This window comes from Pleurodeles waltl, chromosome 1_2 (genome assembly GCF_031143425.1).
Source record: "Pleurodeles waltl isolate 20211129_DDA chromosome 1_2, aPleWal1.hap1.20221129, whole genome shotgun sequence".
Lineage (NCBI taxonomy): Eukaryota > Metazoa > Chordata > Amphibia > Caudata > Salamandridae > Pleurodeles > Pleurodeles waltl.
In genome coordinates this window covers 658,152,954-658,171,322 of record NC_090437.1, presented here as the reverse complement: position 1 = coordinate 658,171,322, position 18,369 = coordinate 658,152,954, and the positions used below count along the sequence as shown (strand labels likewise).

Here is an 18,369-nt window from a genome sequence, read left to right as displayed (position 1 = left end):
CACTGAACAAGAGATACTTTCTTTCCAATATACAGATTTCTTTACAACAAATGTGAAACAAAATACCTTTTCAAATCATTTTGTATTGACTTCCGCTTCCGAAGTAACAAAGTAAATGAATGCATGATGACAGTATTGAGGGAAGTTATATGAAACATGAGGAGAGGTAAGACTGAGATACGCTCATATATTAAATAAAGACATTGTGAGGAAAAATTACAGGCATTAATCACGTATTAGGACAAATGCTGAGGCACACTGTGACAAACACACAAAACAAATGAAATACAGGTTGGGAAAATGTTATTAAATTAACTTTTAAAATCAGCTTATACAAAAGCAGTGTAAAACTGATTTGTCATAGAAAATCCAATTGTTTTTTGGAAGGTCTAGAGAAACCACACATGTAGTGTTAATTGGTATACACCATGAAATGTGAATAACCACTGAATTTTAAACCCTTACCTGTAAATACAATTTATTGTCCTTTGTTATAGCATCCATAAGCTCCTTCTGCAGAGGTGGGTCTCCATTGACCCAAAGTCCATTTGCTGAACCAGCACCAACACAGATGCTACTATTCTGCTTTTTGTAAAGCAGTACGTATGCAGTGTCCTTTGGAAACCTACTAGTAATATTTTTAAGAGACTGAAATGAAGTAAAAGTCACCCTACTGTCGTTAAAAAGGAACCATTCCTTTGCCATTTCGTTGCAGTTGGAGTCTTCTGCGACAACTGAGTTGGGATTTGCACCACTTAACAAAGGATCCTGAGGGGATGCCAGAGGTAGCGACTTGGGCTGACTGTACAGCTGAACAGAAGATCCTGAACCTGGGACGTTTCTGGCGTACGAGTAATAATGCCCACTTTCAGATGATACACCAGAATGAACCACAATGGAACTCAGCACATAAGAAACCATCTGTGTGCAAGACGCATCTTCAGTCCTAGATGGCTTCAGTTTTTTAGCCAGTTTCTCACCCATGTCGGGGAGCTCCAGTTCTACAGACCAAACACTAGATATTGGAGCTAAAGAAATATTTGCCTTTTGAACTGGCAATTCTAAAACAAGAGGAAGAGAAACATTGTCCAATATTTTCCGCCGAATGTGACATTTTGGATCATAGGAAAATCTTAGAAGAGTTAGAATGAGGTACTCTGGCTCCTCCACAATTTGCAGAGTTTTCTGGGCACACTGCAGAGAGGCACATTTGTCACAAGAATACTGATTGTCTCCATCAAGTATCTCGGGTGCTAGGAAATAGTTTAATAAATCTGTTACAGAGAGAGGGCTCTCACTTCTGTCATGAGGCAAACAGTTAACACTTGGGACTATGCATGGGCCATCAGATGCTGAAATACTGTTAGGTGTATTTTGCTCAAAGGGCTGATGTTTGAGTCCTGCGGTATCCAGTGCCGGTGTACAACTTCCATCTTCAGGCTGAGTTTTACAATGTATTGGCTTATCAGCAAGCTTTTGCATGGGTGCCTCTGCTGACATCATAATGTCATCCTCGTTCTCCTTGGGAGAGCTTAGAATCCCTTGTACAGTGCCATTTTCAGAAAAAGGGCAGAAAGCCAAAGAGAGATCTGTAAAAGGCTCTCTCTTTTGAGAAGTAGTTTTACAGTTCAGGCAGCATATGTTTGTTTGCAGTTTCCCACCAAACATTTTCTCTATCAAAGTTTTTTCTTCCACAGCATTATCATATGATACATCGGAAAACTGATTAGTTGGGTGGGACATATTCTGTGGGGATGGGATATCAGTAACCATGCTTTCAGTTGGCTTCATTGAAGCAAGCACTTTTATTGTTTTCTCTTCTTCGTGCAGCCTAAAAATCAAAAGCACATAGTATTACTTCAATACACAGAAACTTTAGCACAACAGTGTAGTGTTCAAAGTGGATTCATACATTAATAGTAATAAACCATTGTAGCCAGAAACTGGCCCTTCCACCATCACTTCCATATGAAGAAAATGAACAGGAAATGTTACTTTTACCTGCATTTCTTGGGAAGAGAATCTCCACTGATACAATAAATTTTTTTTTAATGTAAAAAAAAAAAAAAAATATATATATATATATATATATATATATATATATATATATATATATAATGTCACTTACCCAGTTTACATCTGTTCGTGGCATGAGACGCTGCAGATTCACATGCTGTGCATTATCCTGCCATATAGTGTTGGGCTCGGAATGTTACAAGTTGTTTTTCTTCGAAGAAGTCTTTTCGAGTCACGAGACCGAGTGACTCCTCCCTTTCGGCTCCATTGCGCATGGGCGTCGACTTCATCTTAGATTGTTTTCCGGGCAGAGGGTGAGGTAGGAGTTGTGAGTATACTAGAGGTGCCCATGTAATGGAGTAGTTATGTATGTACTTAATGTGTATCAAAAGAATATTTATTTACATATTTACAATTTTCATCCAACTAACAACGGCTACAGGCTACCGGGGAGGTGGGAGGGCGCGTGTGAATCTGCAGCGTCTCATGCCACGAACAGATGTACACTGGGTAAGTGACATTTTCCGTTCGGTGGCATGTGTAGCTGCAGATACATATGCTGTGCATAGACTAACAAGCAGTAATCTCCCCAAAAAGCAGTGGTTTAGCCTGTAGGAGTTGAAGTTGTCTGAAATAATGTTCCTAATACAGCCTGTCCTACTGTGGCTTGTTGTGTTGCTAACACATCTACACAGTAATGCTTAGTAAATGTATGAGGCATAGACCAGGTGGCTGCCTTACAAATTTCTGTCATAAGTATATTCCCAAGAAAAGCCATTGTGGCGCCTTTTTTCCTAGTGGAATGTGCTCTTGGTGTAATAGGTAATTCTCTTTTTGCTTTAATATAGCAAGTTTGAATACATTTAACTAGCCATCTGGCAATGCCTTGTTTGGATATAGGATTACCTGCATGAGGTTTTTGGGAGGCTACAAACAATTGTTTTGTTTTACGAAATTGTTTTGTTCTGTCAATGTAATACATTAGTGCTCTTTTTATGTCTAATGTATGTAAGGCTCTTTCAGCTACTGAGTCTGGTTGCGGAAAGAAGACTGGGAGTTCAACAGTTTGGTTTAGGTGGAATGGTGATATGACCTTTGGTAAGAATTTTGGATTTGTACGGAGAACCACTTTATGTTTATGTATTTGTATAAAGGGTTCCTGAATAGTAAATGCTTGTATCTCACTTACTCTAAGTGATGTGATAGCTATTAGAAAGGCTACTTTCCAAGTCAGATACTGCATTTCACAAGAATGCATGATGGGTTCGAATGGTGGGCCCATGAGTCGTGTTAATACAATATTAAGGTTCCACGAAGGTACTGGTGGTGTCCTTGGGGGTATGATTCTTTTTAGTCCCTCCATAAATGCTTTAATGACTGGGATTCTAAAAAGTGATGTTGTAAGTGTAATCTGCAGATAGGCAGAGATTGCAGTGACATGGATTTTAATGGAAGAGAATGCTAGATTAGACTTCTGTAAGTGTAATAAGTAGCTTCCAATGTCCTTTGTGGAGGCATGTAGTGGTTGAATCTGATTAGTGTGGCAATAGCAAACAAATCTTTTCCATTTGTTTGCGTAACAATGTCTTGTTGTAGGTTTTCTTGCTTGTTTAATGACCTCCATACACTCTTGTGTAAGATTTAAATGTCCGAATTCTAAGACTTCAGGAGCCAGATTGCTAGATTGAGCGATGCTGGATTTGGGTGTCTGATCTGTTGTTTGTGTTGTGTTAACAGATCTGGAATGTTTGGTAATTTGATGTGGGATACTACTGATAAGTCCAACAGTGTTCTGTACCACGGTTGGCGAGCCCAGGTTGGTGCTATGAGTATTAGTTTGAGTTTGTTTTGACTTAGTTGGTTGACCAGATAAGGAATGAGTGGGAGAGGGGGAAAAGCGTAAGCAAATATCCCTGACCAACTGATCCATTGAGGGTGTGGGTACCTGGATGCAAAGTTTTGGCATTTTGCGTTTTCTTTTGTTAGGTCTATGTTTGGTGTTCCCCAGCGGTTGAAGTGATCCTGTAGTATCTGGGGATGAATTTCCCATTCGTGAGTTTGCTGGTGATCTCGACTGCGATTGTTGGCTAACTGATTCTGAAGGCCTGGTATGTATTGTGCTATCAGGTGAACGTGACTGTGAATTGCCCAATGCCAAATCTTTTGTGCTAAGAGACACAGTTGTGACGAGTGTCCCCCCCCCCCCTTGTTTGTTGAGATAATACATTGTTGTCATGTTGTCAGTTTTGACAAGTATGTGTTTGTGGGCTACCAGTGGTTGAAATGTTTTTAATGCTAGAAACACCGCTAGCAGTTCCAAATGATTTATATGAAGTTGTTTTTGCTGATTGTCCCATTGACCCTGTATGCTGTGCTTGTTGAGGTGTGCTCCCCACCCCATCATGGAAGCATCTGTTGTGATAACAGCTTGAGGCACTGGGTCTTGGAATGGCCGCCCTTGGTTTAAATTTATAGGATTCCACCATTGAAGCGAGGAGTGTGTTTGGCAGTCTATCAACACTAGATCTTGAAGTTGACCCTGTGCTTGTGTCCATTGTGTTGCTAGCCATTGTTGTAAGGGACGCATGTGTAGTCTTGCGTTTGGGACAATGGCTATACATGAAGACATCATGCCTAGGAGTTTCATTACAAACCTCACTTGATAGTGTTGGTTTGGGTGCATGTTTAGTATTACATTTTGGAAGGCTTGTACCCTTTGTGGACTTGGAGTGGCAATCCCTTTTTGTGTGTTGATTGTTGCTCCTAAGTATTGTTGTATTTGACATGGTTGTAGATGTGATTTTTGGTAGTGTATAGAGAACCCTAGTTTGTGAAGGGTTTCTATGACATATTTTGTGTGTAGAAGACACTGTTGCTGAGTGCTGGTTTTTATTAACCAATCGTCTAAGTAAGGGAATACGTGCATGTGCTGCCTCCGGATGTGAGGAGCTACTACTGCAAGGCATTTTGTGAATACCATTGGGGCTGTTGTTATGCCGAACAGTAACACTTTGAATTGGTAATGCACGCCTTGGATTACAAACCTCAAGTATTTCCTGTGTGAAGGATGTATGGATATGTGGAAATAAGCATCTTTGAGATCTAATGATGACATGTAGTCCTGTTGTTTGAGCAAGGGAATCACGTCCTGAAGTGTCCCCATGTGAAAGTGATCTGATTTGATGTAAAGCTTCAGTGTTCTGAGGTCTAATATGGGTCTCAGTGTTTTGTCCTTTTTTGGAATTAGGAAATACAGGGAGTAAACACCTGTTCCTTTTTGATGGTTGGGTAGTAGTTCTATTGCTTCTTTTTGTAACAATGCTTGGACTTCTAATTGTAACAGATCTAAGTGTTGTTTGGACATGTTGTGTGCTATTGGAGGCACATCTGGTGGCAAATGTAGGAATTCTATGCAATAACCATGTTGGATAATGGCTAGGACCCACGCGTCTGTAGTTATGTGTTCCCAGTTGTGGTAATAATCTGTGAGTCTCCCCCCAACTGGTGTTGTGTGGTGGGGGTTTGTGACGTTGAAGTCACTGTTTGGTTTGTGGGGTTTTTGGGCTCTGGAATTTCCCTCTTGTTTTAGGGAACTGTCCACCCCTATATTGTCCTCGAAAACTTCCTCTCTGATATTGCCCCTGATATGTGGGTCTGAGTTGTGAGGTGGAAGGCTCTGTGGTTTGGGCCTGAAACCCCCCTCTAAAGTGCGGCTTCCTAAAAGTGCCTCTGCTCTGTGGGGAGTAGAGCGCGCCCATGGCTTTGGCCGTGTCCGTGTCTTTCTTCAGTTCTTCTATCACTGTATCCACCTCCGGCCCAAACGATTGTTGTTCGTTGAAAGGCATATTCAGCACAGCCTGCTAGATTTCTGGCTTAAATCCGGAGGTCCGTAGCCACGCGTGTCTCCGAATGGTTACCGCTGTGTTTACTGTCCTGACCGCTGTGTTTACTGTCCTGGCCGCCGTGTCTGCTGAGTCCATAGCCAACCTTATTTGGTTGTTGGAGATAGTTTGGCCCTCCGACAACCTGTTGGGCACGTTTCTGGAACTCTTTGGGAAGGTGTTGAATGAGATGTTGCATTTCATCCCAATGTGCCCTGTCGTATCTTGCCAGTAGAGCTTGAGAATTGGCAATTCGCCATTGATTGGCTGCCTGTGCTGCCACCCTCTTGCCTGCCGCATCGAATTTCCGACTTTCTTTGTCGGGCGGTGGTCCGTCTCCAGAAGTTTGTGAGTTTGCCCTTTTCCGGGCTGCTCCTACTACCACCGAATCAGGAGTTAACTGTTGTATATGGAGCCTCCTCTGGGCATGGTCTGGCTCTCCTATGCCCAGTTCTTGTTCAAATCTGTGACCTTGCAATTGTGTGGAAAGGCCTTGTTCCTCTGTATAGGAGCTTTGTTTCGGCTCCGAGGCTGCATGTTTCGCCACCGAAATCTTTTCAACAGTCTTTTTTGGCTCTGAGGAAACCTTTTGGACTTTTGGGGTGCCGAACTCTCAGTGCCGAGTCTGTTCGGAGCTGGTATCTTGGTGCCAAGTCTGTTCGGAGCCGGTATCTCGACCGGAGTCGGATGTCTTCAGCTGCTGGGAGGCTTTTTTCGGTGCCGCTGTTTGGTCAGCGTGTTTTCGGGTTAAGCCATGGCCTGTTGGCGGCGGAGTCCCCTTTTCGAGTGAGTTTTTGCCGGGGCTGGTTTACTCACGGTTTGCTGCGTCTTCGGCTGCTCACTCTCGGACTCGTCAGAGTCTCGAATGGAGAATCTCTCCTCTTCTTCGACGTCGGTGTGACCGGCGGGTGTCGACGCCATCTGAAGTCTTCGAGCTCTTCGATCCCGCAGTGTTTTCTTGGAACGAAATGCCCGACAGGCCTCGCAAGTATCCTCTTTGCGTTCGGGGGACAAACACAGATTACAGACCAAGTGTTGGTCTGTATAAGGATACTTTACATGGCAGTTGGGGCAGAAGCGGAAGCGGGTCCGGTCCATGAGGTTTGAAGATGGACGCGGTCGGGCCGACCAGGCCCCGCCGAAGAGTGGGAGCCCCTAAGGGCCGCCGGAGCACTTCTTTCTTCGGTTTCGATGTGCTAGCACTAACCCGGTACCGAGCGCAAACAATACCGTCAAATTTTCCGATGGATAACTATTTTTTCGGAACCGAAATACGGAGCGAAGAGGAACACGTCCGAACCCGATGGCGGAAAGAAAACAATCTGAGATGGAGTCAACGCCCATGCGCAATGGAGCCGAAAGGGAGGAGTCCCTCGGTCTAGTGACTCGAAAAGACTTCTTCTAAGAAAAACAACTTGTAACACTACGAGCCCAACACTAGATGGCAGGATAATACACACACACACACACACACACACACACACTCTCAAAAAACCTAGTTAGGTTCTGAATTTAAATGCACAAAACCATTGAAATTTAGCTCTTATAGTTAGAGTTATTTGAAGTAACTATAACTCGTGCCCTAAGGTAACTAACACTCTCGCTCATGCTATGCACAGTTTTCTCATCAATTTTATTGCATATGTTTCAGTGATAATATCAATGATGCCAAAGAGGAGGTCATGAATGATAAAATTTGTGGGACAATTAGCTGTGTGGCTAGGGTGCAAGTTATAGTTACTTGAAATAATTAACTATAACAGCTGAACTTCTATGGTTTGTACGTGTAAATTATGAAGATAACTATAATGTCCCTCTAACCTTTTTTTTTTTTTCCCCCAATGAATTTTTAAGGTTTTTTTAGATGCAAATTCCTAATTATAACGTCTCTGTAACCTCTGTTTTTTCAATGGATTTCTGTTTTTGTTTTTTAACTGGAGTGGTGTTATTATTTTTTTTTGCTGCAGGCCTTGGCCTGTGGCCGGGCCCTGTGGCCAACCCCACACCACACATGGCAGAAGGCCTGCGGCCAGGTCCTGTGCCCAAGCCCTCCATTGGCATTCAATCAACGGGCCATGCACAGCCTTCGGCCATGCATGGCAGGGGGTGGCCACTGGGCCTGGTCTGCAGCCGGGCCCTGTGGTCAATTCCCCCCTACCTGACATACTGGTGGTAGGGGGGGGGGGTCGGGCTTGAGGTTTAATTTCTGTGAAATGAGCACTGGAGCCAGAACGTACCCTGAGCTGCTCATTTATCCTAGAAGAGAAGAGACCACAGTTTTGCACAAAATGTCTATCCAACTGGACTACTTTCTACTGCCTAATTAGTAAGTGCTACCAAGGGAAAATGCATAGTCCATATTCCACAGCTGTGTAAAGGACCACAAGCTAATGTCTGCAATGGCCTTGTGTGTCTGTAATTTTTAAAATGTGATTGTTCCTCAAGGGTCTTCCTACAGAAATACGCAATAACAAGAATCCTCGTGTAGAGAAGACAAGACCTCAGAGTTGAACCTCCACTAAACAAGGGTGCTTTCTCTTAATTATTATATGTAGTAAATGTTATCTTGTTTGGTGGAGATGTGCTCATATTCCTCTGTATCAAGAATGTATCTCCAAAATATGCTGGGAAACGCGCTTCTGGAAAAAAGGCAGGAAGACGTTGCATACCATTAACTTATATTTGCGGGTGGTGATTTCTAGATCATTTTAAATACTGTAGTGGTTAAAAGTGAGAATGAAGATGTCTAAATCTCCTAAGGACTGGGGGCGGAGCCTCAAGGCCCCCGCACTCCCTGCCTACAGTGGGAGTCAACATTGCTACCACGTGCAGGGAGCAGCTAAAAATGCTACTCCATGCGAGCAATCCTTTCATCTGTTTCGTGCCTGCTTGACAGTGGGCTGGGAGCAGACTTAGTTTGGTCGGGAGCAGGCCCTTGGGGTGGCAGTCCCCAGGGCCAATAGTGGCTCCAGGAGGAAGCTGCGTGACACACCCTCCTTTCAATTTGCAAGTGCCGGCCCCGGGGATGTGGTGGTCCCTGGGCCCACCTCCCACTATGCATTTGGGCAAGCCCCAGAGATGTGGTGGTCCCCAGGGCTAAATATGGCCCAGGAGGGCTCAGCCCCTTTTTGAGTACTTTTGTGTCCTGGGGAGGTGGCAGCCCCTCGTGCAATTAGGAACTTGGAAGAAGGTCCGCGCAGGCCCCCCTCTTTTTTAATTCACCAGCCCAGGGAAGGTGGTGGTGGTCCCAGTGGCTGTTAAATTGTCCTTAGGAAGGGGGGACCACATGCGTCCCCTCCCCTTTTCTTTTATTAAACAATGCCCCGGAGACCTGGCCCATCCAGAGATGGAATAAAGAACAAGCACTAAAGAAAATTGCCATGGATCCGCAGCAAATTTGTTGCGAAAAATGTTAAAAAATTAATTTTTGCCCAGGCAGGGTTCCCGGGGCACCCCAGCACCAGGGTTAGGCAGTCAGGGTATTCCTACCTTGCCCCTTTTTTTTGTCTTTTTTTAAAACTTTATTTTTGAGCCAGAGGCCAAAAATGGCTGACAACACTTCCTCGTTGAAGTGTTGGCAGCCAATCAGATTTGAGCACAGGGACAGTCAGATCCACTGAGGAGTTGCATTCCTAGATATACAAATTTCTTTTTCATTTAACATTTCAGAAACTACTGAACAGATTAACATCAAATCACAACAAGCATTTGCAATGCAATGGGTCTCGTGTTTGCTAGAGCAAATAGAACTGTAAACTCCTAACCGGACGTTTCTTGACACACAAATTGAAAATGAAAATAAAACAGCTTCACATAACTAACTGGACTTTTCATGCCATATAAACTGAAAAGCAAAAGTTTCACATAAGTGAGCTGATGGCCACCATCAGTGCAAAGCAGACACACACAGGTAAATAAAAGTTCACTCATAGTGAAGTCTATCGGCAAAAGTGCAATTATCTATGTAACCGGCAAAAGTGCAGCTAACTACGTAACAGGGTCGATGCTATGCAAAGTGCTTGACTTCTGCCCAGCGAGATCGCTCTGCGAACAAAGAGAAAAAGTAGTCCAGAAACTGGCTGGAAAACGTAGAGCCTCGTATATTTTCAGTACTTGGTCGCTGCACTCGAGGAGGGCTAAACACTGGAAAAGGCATGACTTATGCATGCCTTTCACTAATGAAAGCAAGCAGATTTTATAAGGCAAACCCAAGAGCCAATGAAAGAGACTGTTGTGCCATGGGCGTGGTTTGAAGCCCAAAGAGAGATTAAAACACGGAATGGAGCGTTTTGCGCTCGCCCCACAAGAGCCAGCTTTCTGCAAACTTTTGTCTAATTCCGTCCAGAGGTTTGGGCTGTTTAAAATCCATATGGGAAACTGCATTGGGAAAAATGTGTATTGAGGCCCCCACCCCCTTTTCTCAGCCCCCACAGCCCCCACTTGATGGCCCACCCAGAAACTTTGAAGACAGCACCTGAAGTTTTTAAGGGTGGGCACCCTGGGAGCCAGGGAAGCAGGCAGTCAGGGGTGTCAGTCCCCAGGGCCATTAGGTGCTCCAGGAGGAGACTGCCTGCCCCCCTCCCTCCTTTCAATTTGTACATGTCGGCCCTTTCAAATTGCTGGCCCTTTCAATTTGTACGTGCAGGCCCTCATGCAATTAGGAACTAGGAAGAAGGTCCACGCCCCCCCCCCCCCCCTTTTTTAATTCACAAGCCCAGGAAAGAAGGTGGTCCCAGGGCTGTTAAGCTGCCGTTAGGGAGGGGGGCCGCATGCGCCCCCTCCCCTTTTCTTTAATTAAACCATGCCCCTGGGACTTAGCCCACCCGGGGACGGAAAAAAGAACAAGATCGGGAGAATGCATTTTCTTTTTTTTTGCTGTGGATCCACTGCAAATTTGTGGCAAAAAAAATTAAAAAATGCTTTTTTGCCCTGATGGAGTCCCTGGGTGACGCCAGCACCAGGGTTAGGCAGTCAGGGTATTCCTACCTTGCCCCCTTTGTATTTTTTTTTTTTTACTTTTTTTTTTTGGGGGGACTGAGTCAGAGTCCCAAAATGGCTGACAACACATCCTGAGAGCTAGCTTTCTGCCAAATTTTGCGTTATTCCGTCCAGAGGTTTGGGCTGTATTCGTGTTTGAATTCCCTATGGAAGATTGCATGGGAAAATGTGTTGAGACCTCCCTTATTCTAGGCCCACACTTGACGGCTCACCCAGAAACTTTCAAGACAGCACCTGATGTGAGTGGTGAACTAGTATCGAACATATATATATACATACACACATAAATGGAAAATGTCACTTACCCAGTGTACATCTGTTTGTGGCATGAAACGCTGCAGATTCACATGCTGTGCATATCCCGCCATCTAGTGTTGGGCTCGGAGTGTTACAAGTTGTTTTTCTTCGAATAAGTCTTTTCGAGTCACGAGATCGAGGGACTCCTCCCATTTCGGCACATGGGCGTCAACTCCATCTTAGATTGTTTTCCCCGCAGTGTGAGGTAGGAGTTGTGTATATAGTAATAATAATAATAATGCCCATGCAATGGAGTGAGTGACATTTTCCGTTCGATGGCATGTGTAGCTGCAGATACACATGTTGTGCATAGACTAGTAAGCAGTTATCTCCCCAAAAGCGGTGGTTTAGCCTATAGGAGTTGAAGTTGTTTGAAATAAAGTTTTTAGTACTGCTTGTCCTACTGTGGCTTGTTGTGTTGGTAACACATCCACGCAGTAATGTTTAGTGAATGTATGAGGCGTAGACCATGTGGCTGCCTTACAGATTTCTGTCATTGGTATATTTCCTAGAAAGACCATTGTGGCGCCTTTCTTTCTAGTGGAGTGTGCCTTTGGTCTAATAGGCAGTTCTCTTTTAGCTTTAGCATAACAGGTTTGAATACATTTCACTATCCATCTGGCAATGCCTTGTTTGGATATTGGATTTCCTGTATGAGGTTTTTGGTAAGCTACAAACAATTGTTTTGTTTTGCGAAACTGTTTTGTTCTATCAATGTAGTACAGTAGAGCTCTTTTAATGTCTAATGTATGTAATGCTCTTTCAGCTACAGAGTCTGGTTGTGGAAAAAACACGGGGAGTTCCACAGTTTGGTTTAAGTGGTACGGTGATATCACTTTTGGCAGAAATTTGGGATTTGTACGTAGAACCACTTTATGTTTATGTATTTGTATAAAGGGTTCCTGTATGGTAAAGGCTTGTATTTCACTTACTCTTCTGAGTGATGTGATAGCTATTAGGAAGGCTACTTTCCAAGTTAAGTATTGCATTTCACAAGAGAGCATGGGTTCGAATGGTGGACCCATGAGTCTTGTTAATACAATATTGAGGTTCCACTAAGGAACTGGTGGTGTTCTCGGTGGTATGATCCTTTTTAGGCCCTCCATAAAAGCTTTTATGACTGGGATCCTAAATAGTGAAGTTGAATGTGTAATTTGCAGATAAGCTGAATTTGCTGTGAGATGTATTTTAATGGATGAAAAAGCTAACTTAGATTTTTGTAAGTGTAGTAAGTAGCTTACAATGTGTGTTGCGGACGCGTGTAATGGTTGAATTTGATTATTATGACAGTAATAAACAAATCGTTTCCATTTATTTGCGTAGCAATGTCTTGTAGTAGGTTTTCTAGCCTGTTTGATGACCTCCATACATTTCTGTGTGAGGTTTAAATGTCTGAATTCTAAGACTTCAGGAGCCAGATTGCTAGATTGAGCGATGCTGGATTCGGGTGTCTGATCTGTTGTTTGTGTTGAGTTAACAGATCTGGTCTGTTTGGTAGTTTGATATGAGGCACTGCTGACAGGTCTAGTAGTGTTGTGTACCAAGGTTGTCATGCCCAAGTTGGTGCTATTAGTATTAGTTTGAGTTTGTTTTGACTCAGTTTGTTTACTAGATACGGAATGAGTGGGAGAGGGGGGAAAAGCGTAAGCAAATATCCCTGACCAACTCATCCATAACGCATTGCCCTTGGAGTGAGGCTGTGGGTACCTGGAATGCGAAGTTTTGTCATTTTGCGTTTTCTTTTGTTGCGAATAGGTCCATTTGCGGTGTTCCCCAGTTTTTGAAGTAGGTTTGTGGTATCTGGGGATGAATCTCCCATTCGTGGATCTGTTTGTGATCTCGACTGAGATTGTCTGCTTACTGGTTCTGAATTCCTGGGATGTATTGCGCTATTAGGTGAATGTGATTGTGATTCGCCCAATGCCAATTTTTTTGTGCTAAGAGACACAGTTGTGAGGAGTGTGTGCCTCCCTGTTTGTTTAAGTAATACATTGTTGTCATGTTGTCTGTTTTGACAAGAATGTATTTGTGGGCTATTAGCTGTTGAAATGCTTTCAACGCTAGAAACACTGCTAGTAGTTCTAGCTGGTTTATGTGAAGTTGTTTCTGCTGAGTGTCCCATTGTCCCTGGATGCTGTGTTGGTTGAGGTGTGCTCCCCACCCTACCATAGAAGCATCTGTTGTGATCACGTATTGAGGCAGTGGGTCCTTGAAAAGCCGCCCTTGATTTAAATGTATATGATTCCACCATTGTAGCGAGGTGTGTGTTTGGCGGTCTATCAACACTAGATCTTGTAGTTGACCCTGTGCTTGTGTCCATTGTGTTGCTAGGCACTGTTGTAAGGGCCGCATGTGTAATCTTGCGTTTGGGACAATGGCTATGCATGAGGACATCATGCCTAGTAGTTTCATTACTAATTTTACCTGATATTTCTGGTTTAGGTATATGCTTTGTGTAACGTTTTGAAATGCTTGTACCCTTTGTGGACTTGGAGTGGCAATCCCTTTTTTTGTGTTGATTGTTGCTCCTAAGTATTGTTGTATTTGACACAGCTGTAGGTGTGATTTTTGGTAGTTTAATGAGAAACCTAGTTTGTGAAGGGTTTCTATGACGTTTTTTGTGTGTTGAAAACACTGATCTTGTGTGTTGACTTTGATTAGCCAATCGTCTAGATACGGGAACACGTGTATGTGCTGCCTTCTGATCTGTGCCGCTACTACTGCCAGGCATTTAGTAAATACCCTTGGTGCTGTTGTTATTCCGAATGGTAACACTTTGAACTGGTAATGTACTCCTTGGATTACAAACCTTAAGTATTTCCTGTGTGAAGGATGTATGGGTATATGGAAGTACGCATCTTTGAGATCTAATGTGGTCATGTAGTCTTGTTGTTTGAGCAAGGGGATTACGTCTTGAAGTGTTACTATGTGAAAGTCATCTGATTTGATATAAAGATTTTGTGTTCTGAGATCTATTATGGGTCTTAGAGTTTTGTCCTTTTTGGGTATGAGAAAGTACAGGGAGTAAACCCCTGTTCCTTTGTGATGATTGGGTACTAGTTCTATTGCATCTTTTTGTAACAAAGCTTGGACTATCTGTAATAGATCCATGTGTTGTTTGGACATGTTGTGTGTTTTTGGAGGCACATTTGGTGGTAATTGTAGGAATTCTATGCAATAGCCATGTTGGATGATGGCTAGGACCCACGAGTCCGTTGTTATTTCCTCCCAATTTTGGTAAAAATCTGTTAGTCTCCCCCCCACTGGTGTTACGTGTTGGGGATTTGTGACTCTGAAGTCACTGTTTGTTTTGAGGGGTCTTGGGACTTTGGAACTTCTCTCTAGTCTCAGGGAACTGTCCACCTCTGTATTGTCCCCGAAAGCCTCCTATCTGATACTGGCTCTGGTATGTGGGCCTTGTTTGTGAAGTTGAGGGTTCTGTGGTTTGGCCCCGAAACCCCCATCTAAATTGTGTCTTCCTAAAAGTGCCTCTGCTCTGTGGGGAGTAGAGCGCGCCCATGGCCTTGGCCGTATCTGTATCTTTTTTCAGCTTCTCGATAGCTGTGTCCACTTCCGGCCCAAACAACTGCTGTCCATTAAAAGGCATATTAAGCACAGCCTGTTGGATTTCGGGCTTGAATCCTCAGGTGCGCAACCATGCGTGTCTCCGAATTGTCACCGCTGTATTTACAGTTCTTGCAGCTGTGTCTGCTGCGTCCATTGCTGAACGTATCTGGTTATTTGAGATACTTTGGCCCTCTTCTACCACTTGTTGTGCACGTTTTGGGAATTCTTTGGGCAGATGTTCAATAAAGAGTTGCATTTCATCCCAGTGGGCTCTGTCATATCTTGACAGCAAAGCCTGTGAATTTGCAATGCGCCATTGATAGGCTGCTTGTGCTGCAACTCTTTTTCCTGCTGTGTCGAACTTGCGATTTTCTTTGTCGGGTGGTGGTGCATCTCCGGAGGTGTATGAATTCGCCCTTTTACGTGCTGCGCCAACTACTACTGAGTCCGGTGTCAGTTGCTGCGTAATGTACATAGGGTCTGTTGGTGGAGGCTTTTACTTTTTCTCCACCCTAGGAGTGACGGCCCTGCCTTTAACGGGTTCTTGAAACATTTGCTTTGCACGTTTCAACTTTCCCGGCAGCATCGGAAGACTCTGGTACTGACTATGTGTGGACGACAGAGTATTAAATAAAAAGTCATCTTCGATAGGTTCAGCGTGCAGTGTCACGTTGTGAAAGGCAGCTGCTCTGGACACCACCTGCGTGTAAGCAGTACTGTCTTCAGGTGGTGATGGTCTTGCTGGGTAACAGTCGGGACTGTTATCTGACACAGGCGCATCATAAAGATCCCATGCATCTGGGTCATCTTGGCTCATGCTGGTGTGTGTTTGAGACTGCACCATAGGTGGGCTAGCAATTGGTGATGATTGCGATGAGCGTTGAGGTGATGGTGGCGGAGTTACTTGTTTTGCCACCTTTGCTTGTGGTTGTTTATCCTTCTCTTGGAAAGCCTGTTTCCTTTTCATCCTTATAGGAGGGAGAGTTCTTATCTTCCCTGTCTCCGTTTGGATATGGAGCCTTCTCTGTGTATAATCTGGCTCCCCTGCTTCTAGCTCTTGCCTGAATTTATGGCTTTGCATTTGTGTGGAAAGCCCTTGCTCCTCGGTGTAGGAACTTGTTTCCGGCTTTTCCACCGTCTTTTTCGGTATCGAAACCTTTTCCACCGTCTTTTTCGGCTCCGAAGCCACTTGGAGTTTCGGTGTTCCGATCTCTCGGTGCCGACTCATCTCGGTGCCGGTCTCTCGATGTCGAGATTGTTCTGACCCGGTGTCTCAGGCCGAGTTTTTTCAGTGCTGGTATCTTGACCAGAGTCGGATGACTTCGACACATGTGTGCCCTTTTTCGGTGCCGATGGTAGGTCACCTATTTTTCGGGTTAAGCCATGGCCTGCTGGCGGTGGCGTCCCCTGGGCTTTTGTGGTCTTCTCGTGAGTTTTGTGTGTGTCGACGTCTTACTCACGGTTTTAGGCGTCTCTTCGGGATCGAGCTCTTCCGAGTCCGACTCCTGGATGGAGAAGGTTTCTTCTTCCTCCTCCAAGTGTCTTTGTCCTGTCGGCATTTGCAGTCTTCTTGCTCTTCGGTCTCTTAGTGTCTTCCTCGACCGAAACGCTCGACAGGCTTCACAAGTATCTTCTCTGTGTTCTGGAGACAAACACAAGTTACAGACCAGGTGCTGATCTGTATAAGGATACTTGTTGTGACATTTGGGGCAGAAACGGAATGGGGTCCGTTCCATCAGCCTTGAAGAGACACGTGGTCGGGCCGACCAGGCCCCGACGGGGGATTGAAAAAACCCCGAAGGGCCACCAGAGCTCCTCCAAAGTCGGTGTCGATCGGAAAATCGGAAAATTAGACGGTATTGTTTGCGTTCGGTGTCTGGTTAGTTAAACCAGACACCGAAGGCAAACAATACCGTCTAATTTTCCGAGATTCTAACTATCTTTCCGAACCGAAACACGGAGCGAAAAGGAACACGTCCGAACCCGATGGCGGAAAAAAAAAAAATGTAAGATGGAGTCGACGCCCATGCGCAATGGAGCCGAAAGGGGAGGAGTCCCTCGATCTTGTGACTTGAAGACTTCTTCGAAGAAAAACAACTTGTAACACTCCGAGCCCAACACTAGATGGCGGGATGTGCAAAGCATGTGTATCTGCAGCTACACATGCCATCGAACATACATACATACATATATATATATATATATACACACACACACACACACACACACACACACACACACACACACACACATATATATATACTGGTTAGATATATTTATGTCCGCGGTTCCATATTTATGTTGCTAATAAGTTGGGCACCTCTTAACGAATCTCCATGAAGCGGTCTAAAAAGGTGCCACTTTTTGACTAATTTGTTCATGGAAAGTTTTGGGGCGATCCATCAAGATGGGGCAGAGAAATAGGGGGGGTAACAAAATGCTAAATTCCCTCGCATTTTCCACAGACTTCTTGTAGGAAGTTGGCTCTGTATGTGCTATTTCAAAGTAAGGAATAGCATGCACAGAGTCCAAGGGTTCCCCTTAGAGGTAAAATAGTGGTAAAAATAGATAATACTAATGCTCTATTTTGTGGTAGTGTGGTCGAGCAGTAGGCTTATCCAAGGAGTAGTGTTAAGCATTTGTTGTACATACACATAGACAATAAATGAGGTACACACACTCAGAGACAAATCCAGCCAATAGGTTTTGTATAGAAAAATATCTTTTCTTAGTTTATTTTAAGAACCACAGGTTCAAATTTAACATGTAATATCTTGTTTGAAAGGTATTGCAGGTAAGTACATTAGGAACTTTGAATCATTTCAATTGCATGTATACTTTTCAAGTTATTCACAAATAGCTATTTTAAAAGTGGACAATTTTCACAGTTCCTGGGGGAGGTAAGTTTTTGTTAGTTTTACCAGGTAAGTAAGACACTTACAGGGTTCAGTTCTTGGTCCAAGGTAGCCCACCGTTGGGGGTTCAGAGCAACCCCAAAGTTACCACACCAGCAGCTCAGGGCCGGTCAGGTGCAGAGTTCAAAGTGGTGCCCAAAAACGCATAGGCTCCAATGGAGAGAAGGGGGTGCCCCGGTTCCAGTCTGCCAGCAGGTAAGTACCCGCGTCTTCGGAGGGCAGACCAGGGGGGTTTTGTAGGGCACCGGGGGGGACACAAGCCCACACAGAAATTTCACCCTCAGCGGCGCGGGGGCGGCCGGGTGCAGTGTTAGAACAAGCGTCGGGTTCGCAATGGAAGTCAATGAGAGATCAAGGGATCTCTTCAGCGCTGCAGGCAGGCAAGGGGGGGCTTCCTCTGGGAAACCTCCACTTGGGCAAGGGAGAGGGACTCCTGGGGGTCACTTCTGCAGTGAAAGTCCGGTCCTTCAGGTCCTGGGGGCTGCGGGTGCAGGGTCTTTTCCAGGCGTCGGGACTTAGGTTTCAGAGAGTCGCGGTCAGGGGAAGCCTCGGGATTCCCTCTGCAGGCGGCGCTGTGGGGGCTCAGGGGGGACAGGTTTTGGTACTCACAGTCGTAGAGTAGTCCGGGGGTCCTCCCTGAGGTGTTGGTTCTCCACCAGCTGAGTCGGGGTCGCCGGGTGCAGTGTTGCAAGTCT

At 44.6% G+C, this 18,369-nt stretch overlaps 1 protein-coding gene across 5 annotated transcripts in view; it reads right to left on the bottom strand.

The window, feature by feature from the left end:
• The window catches only part of USP38 (ubiquitin specific peptidase 38), a 155,705-nt gene that overhangs the window by 32,322 nt on the left and 105,014 nt on the right, over positions 1–18,369 (bottom strand). For all 5 annotated transcript variants that reach the window (XM_069242586.1, XM_069242585.1, XM_069242587.1 and 2 more), the window contains exon 10: positions 466–1,831. In XM_069242586.1, coding sequence (XP_069098687.1) covers positions 466–1,831 — 1,366 coding nt within the window. The remainder of the gene's footprint in view (positions 1–465; positions 1,832–18,369) is intronic.